Here is a 6,000-nt window from a genome sequence, read left to right as displayed (position 1 = left end):
CAAGCTTCCGGGTTTCCCTCCCTCCGCCTGAGCGAGCCCCTAATGAGGGGCTGAGGCGGGGGGAGCTGATCGCCGCCTCCCCTCTGCCCAGGCGGGTACCTGCCCTCGGCCCGGGGCTGTTATAGGGGCAGGTGGGAGCAAACTGCCCTGTCCCCGCCCCATTTCCTCGGGGGTCGAACCCCCCGCTGTGGCCTTGGGGCTCCCAGCCCGGCCAGCCCCAGCCTCATTCCGTGGGGCGGCTCCGCGCGGTCCCTTCCCACGCCCCGGCGGCAGGCGGGGGCCCGTGACTGGCTGTGGAAGCGGCGGGGGCGGAGCAGCCCCGGCGCGGCGCCGCCCGCTGGAGGAGCCTGTCGGGAGGGAGGGCGGCACAGGCGCCGCGCCCTCCCCGCGCTGGCAGCAGGCTGCGGCGGCTCGGCTGGGCTGCTGCGCTGCTCGGGCCCGGGGCTAGTGGCTGGCATGCGGTGCGGGAAGATGGCGGCGCCGGCGGCGGGGACCCGGGGCGGCGCGAGGCGGCGCTGCCAGCGGCTGCTCTACTGGGTGCCGGTGCTGTTCATCTCCAGCATCCTCTGCTGGTCCTACTACGCCTATGTCACCCAGCTCTGCCTGCGTGAGTGGGGCCCGCGGCCTGCCAGGGACCCCCCTTGCCCCGCAGCGCCGACCCGCAGGAGGGAAAGGGGACAAAACCCCCGGCGGGTGGCCCGGGGACAGTTTGGGGTCTGTCTGCAGGGCAGTGGCTGATCCCGGCCCGCCACGCTGCCCCGCGTGGGGCGGTGTGACCGTGTAAACACGAGCCTAGCCCTGCGCTAGGAGGCTGCCGGGCCCGGCGGGCGGTGCTGGCGGCTTAATGGCCTTTGCCTTTCCTCTGCCGAGCTGAGCAGGATCCGCTCCCCGCAAGCCCCGGGCGCGCCCCGAGAGGCAGAGCCCGCCTCTGGACCCTGTGTCCCGGGCGATGGTGGCGGAGGAGCTCGGGCAGTGGCCCCGTGGCTGAGCGCCCAGTTCCTGGGTCTCTTCCCGGTCCACTTCTCCTGGTGGGTGTTTCTTTGTCATGAGACGTGCTTTGCCAGGCTTGTGCGCATCGCAGTGTAGCTGAACCTAGGAGACCAGTTAGACAGCAAAGGATTTTAGGGTGGCAGGGCTGGTGTGGAGAAGAGATGCATGCTTCGAGATTCAGCTCTAATCAAATATTCCTCCTAGAGTAGCCTTTCCCTTGTCATAAGCAGTGACTCCTGAACTAGTTGTTACTGTGACTCTATAAGTATTGATGGTGGTGAAAACACTGTGCATGCTGGCTTAGATGTTGTAGTGGGTTGATGATACTGTCTGCAAGGCTTATTGAGCCAACAAAGCGCTTTAGAATTTCTGTTCATATTCAAATACACCTTCCGTTTTGCGGAACACCTATTGGTGGCATGATATTTTTCTCTGTCATATAGTATTTTGCCTAGAGTTTGGCCCGAAATCCCAGACCAAACATCCCAGACCTAACATTTGAAAATGCTTTAGGAATTTTGGATCTGACATAGCAGTTCAGGCCCATTTTTAGTATTGTCTAGATCCCATTCCCCTTTTAAAACAATACACTTAAATTACACAGGTATGCTAAGTATTCCCATCTATTTTATGTGTTACATTATAACTGTTGGGGTGCGTTCCCTTAATGGTATGTGAACAGAAGCTCTCTTCATAACTCTGTGTTCATTAAGGTTTTGTGTACACTAGCACTTTTGTTGGCAAAACTTTTGTTGGTCAGGCACATGAAAAAACACCCCCCCCCCACCATCACCAACGTAAGTTTCACTGACAGCAGCACCAGTGTGGACAGCACTATGCTGGTGGGAGAGCATCTCCTGGTGACATAGCTACTGCCAGTAGTGGATTTAAAGTTAGTGGGACCCTGTGCACAGCTTCATTTTTGGGGGGGTCCCCCTTGGGACCCAGCCAAGAAAAAGAACATTCTCTTTGGTCTCTTCCCCCGTTTTTCATTCTTTCTTTCTTTCTTCATCCTCCTCCTATATAAATAATGGGAAATAAATGAAAATGAAGTGAGATACCTTGATTGGGGCAGGGGGTTGGGGTGCAGGAGGAGGTCAAGGGGGTGGCGCTTACCTCTGGTGGCACGGTTCCCAAAGCGACCGGCATACATCCCTCTGGCAGCAGCTCGTAGGCGGGGGGGATCTCTGCGTGCTGTTGCCCGCATACGCTGCCCTCGCAGCTCCTATTTCCGCAGTTCCCCTTGGAGTTATGGAGTCAGTGTTCAGGGTGGGGGCAGCTCACGGAGACACCCCCCTCCGGGAGTGGTGTGGCGTGGAGTGAGGTAGGCTGAGTGGGCAGGGAGCTGCCTTAGCCCTGCTGTGCTGCTGGCACATCTCTGTGTGCCTCTTGGGGTAAGGGGGGGCAATGGGTCTCCATTCACTGCACGGACCAGGGGCAGCGGGCGGAGCCATCTCCCCCACCCTGCCCCGCCATCGAGGGCGCACAGAGACGTGCCAGCGGCCGGCCGCTTCTGGGAGCGGCATGGGGCCACCAGTCACGGTATGCAGGCAGCCTGCCTGTCTGAGCCCTGCTGCACCGCCGGCCGGAACTCAGGGGCAGGTTGTCAGATGAGATTTGTCCTGCATTTTGGGGGCTGCTCTGTCGTTGGGGGGGCCCCCTGCCACCGCATGGTTTGTTTCATGGTAAATTTGCTCTTGGCTACTGCCACTTGTTGGGAGTGGTTTAAATATGCCAGCAGGAGAGCCTCTCCTTTCTTAGTTTTCAAAGACTGCGGTTTTCTTTTCATTTTCAAGCTGTTCTCATTTGCCTTGTTTCTTCGTTGTTTTTTCCTGGTCTGGGCAATGACTAGGTGCTAGAAGCAGTCTCATCTGGAGAAGTAACCTCTCTCTGCCTGATTGCTTCACTGCCATGTGAGATGATGCTGAAATTGTACCACAGTTACAATTACAATTTTCTACATATACATTCGTAACTGTAATTTGTATACATATCTCAAATGACTTACGTTCAGTGCATTGCAAGCTTTCATAAAAGATCTTACTCAATACACTTTTACAATGAATAGCGTAGTATGCCATCAAGTTGGTTTAACTGCTTATTTTTGCGGGGTTCAAATCAAACCTGCTCTCTTCCGGTGTCTGGACCTTGATTGTCATAGGTGGTCATTCTGGTTATAGGTGCTAGTAAGAACCCTACTGATACTGCTAAAAGTTATGTTCATTAATATAAACATTAATTTTCTCTTTCTCTGTTATAGACCATTTCAGTCACAGACTTCCTGTTACATAACTTGTATTATCTAACAAAGGAGCTTATAAAAAAGATAAATTGCACCCTAGCTAATAAACTAGACTGTCCTCTTATTAGACTTAGGTGCATATCTGGCCTAGTCATAAAGTACAATGATATTTTGAAGTCAAATTTGTTGATGCTTAATATGTTGTAGGATTGTACCAAAGGCTCTGTATAAGAGTTAATCATTTTATCATGTATAAAGCAAAACTGAAGAATTAAGGTAAAAACATAACATCATGATGATAAATCTCTTTAGCTGTGCCGTTAGTAAGTATTTTGACATGCAACTAAGGGATAACATTCTTAGTGGAGTAGTTTTACAAGGCAGTGAACTGCTTCTTTGTTGATTTAACACTAAAGACCAGTAGTGTGATAACTACAAGATCCATTAATTAGTTGGAAAGGCTCCATGACCACTATTTATTACAGAATATGATAAAAATAATTACATCTTAACTTTTTTTTAATGACTCTTGAAGACTTGGTAGTTCTAACATGAAGCTGCTTTCTCTGACTTTTTCTGGATGTCATGTTGAAGGCCATGGCTAAAGATAAATATTCATTTGAGGAAGTGGCTGTTGTAGAAAAGGAGTGATGCAACTGGGAACATGTATAGTACATAACCCTTGGGCTTACTGTAATTTTTCAAGTACAAACTTCTTACTGAAAATTTAGGTGACTCACATCTAGATCAATGTATGTGCTTCTTTTAATCCTTATCTTCACAAAGTTGTTTTATGGCAGCTTGCAATGCCACCTCCTCCATTAACCTGCAAGTTTTCTAGTACATGAGGGTCTATTTGTGGATTTTTAAACACCTTCCTCTCTAGTAATTAGAAGATATTAAGAAGGTTGGTTACAAAAATTCCACCAAAACAGTTTTTCAGTGGAAAATTGGGTTTACAGCCAAAAAAAATTTCCCAAAAAGTGTTTGCTTTCTGTGGAGAATTTCTGGGTTTGGGGTGTTTTGGGTTTTCAGTGAAAAATTGAACGTTTTGGTTTTTGAGATGAACATTTACACTTCAGTTTGGAAATGTTGAAACATTTCTTTTCTACACTTTGGATTGAAAGAAAATGTTTCATTTTGACTTAGTATGACTTTAAACCACGTCCTTCTGAGCTGCTGCAGTGCCTTTTCTCTATGTTCTCTTCTCCGAGGTGGGCTTTCCAGCAAGGCTGCGTCTCTCACAATATACCTCAACCATGTGTCTGCCATGATGTGCTGTGAGGGTCCATCATAGGAGATGTAGTCTGGCCAGCAAGCCTGGCCTGTAGGAGAAAGTGTGGGCTTGGTTTACTTGAATGGCATCTCCTAGGACAGGGGTTCTCAAACTGGGGGTCAGGACCCCTCAGGGGGTCACGAGGTTATTACATGGGGGGCCACGAGCTGTCAACCTCCACCCCAAACCCTGCTTTGCCTCCAGCATTTATAATGGTGTTAAATATATAAAAAAGTGTTTTTAATGTATGGGGCGGGGGGCCACACTCAGAGGCTTGCTATGTGAAAAGGGTCACCAGTAAAAAAAAATTTGAGAACCACTGTCCTAGAGGAAGTGCAGGTGGATGCAGTTCAGTGTCAAACTATTTCGTACCTAGTCAGTATGTGCATATGTGGATTTATTTTACAGGAGTTGGAATAGGAGCTATATGTACACATACTTAAATTGTAAAAAGTTATCAACTAAACACAACAGTACAAAACTCTAAATCTGTACAGTCCCTGCGGCCTGAGTATGTTACTTAGTGACTTACTGAAATATAATTTGTTTGCACTAACCTTGTGTTTTGGGGGCTTCACAAGATACTAAATAGCACGCAGTTCTAAACAGAAATCCTGGTGACTTGCTATTTTTAAATATTAATCATTTGTGATACCAGTTTTCTCACATCTAAGAGTAAATCCAAAAATACATTACTAAAGGGGCAGCATGTTCTCCTGGACTGGTTGAGATCTGGTGCCAGGATCTCCCAGGGTTTAATCTAGCTCTGCCACTGACTTGCTACGTGACCTTTGGCAAATCACTTAAGTTCTGATTTGCAGAGGTTGTTGCAACTCCTATTGAATTCAGTAGTAGTTGTGAGTACTAGTACTTTTTAAAAATAAGGCTATTAAATTCCTTGTGTGAAATTTTAAGTTTCAGCATGGCCTCTGATTTTGCACTTAATTGTTTCCAGGCAAAATTGTAGGTACAAATGAAATAATTTGTATTAGATGTGTGGGCATAGTGACATAGACATCTAAATTCAGTCACTTATGCCCACAATGGTTTACACCTGAAAAAGCATAAGAATTAAATTAGAGAGTTTTTAAATATTTGCCTCTTTCTTCATCGTTGTTCTCTGTCAGCTTATCAGGTTCAATGTCATATTATGAGAGTTGATTATGACTTTTAAAAAACTGGGGAAAAGAACCTAAGCTAGGTACAATCAGTAGATATACGTTTTGAACATTGAAAAACAGTGACCTTGCAACTTAGTAAGTGAAATAGTAGATTTAAGTGGAATCCTCTCCCCACCTCACCCTTGTACAAGGAAAATCAGAGCTGGCAATAATACTACTGTACTAAGTTTAGTAAGCTCTTTTGTAGGTGCGTGAAGAAAACAAATTTCCTTCATGTTTCTCCTTACTTCAACTCTAAATCTTCTGGTCTAGCTAGGAATAGATTTATAGTTAAAATGAAAGTAACATTGACCAACGTTCAAGGCCAGGCT

General features: G+C 47.5%; 1 protein-coding gene across 2 annotated transcripts in view; it reads left to right on the top strand.

Annotated features, from left to right (window-relative positions):
- The first annotated feature begins 374 nt into the window (after nucleotides 1–374).
- Nucleotides 375–6,000, top strand: part of ZDHHC2 (zDHHC palmitoyltransferase 2) — a 77,084-nt gene continuing 71,458 nt past the window's right edge. For both annotated transcript variants that reach the window (XM_084625404.1, XM_084625403.1), the window contains exon 1: nucleotides 375–607. In XM_084625404.1, the coding sequence (XP_084481530.1) occupies nucleotides 457–607 (151 nt within the window). In that variant the 5' untranslated portion in view covers nucleotides 375–456. The remainder of the gene's footprint in view (nucleotides 608–6,000) is intronic.

The sequence above is a fragment of the Lepidochelys olivacea genome (genome assembly GCF_965140295.1).
Source record: "Lepidochelys olivacea isolate rLepOli2 genome assembly, chromosome: 4".
NCBI lineage: Eukaryota > Metazoa > Chordata > Testudines > Cheloniidae > Lepidochelys > Lepidochelys olivacea.
The sequence above is the reverse complement of the archived record's forward strand: the minus strand, read 5'-3'. Positions and strand labels throughout refer to the sequence as shown.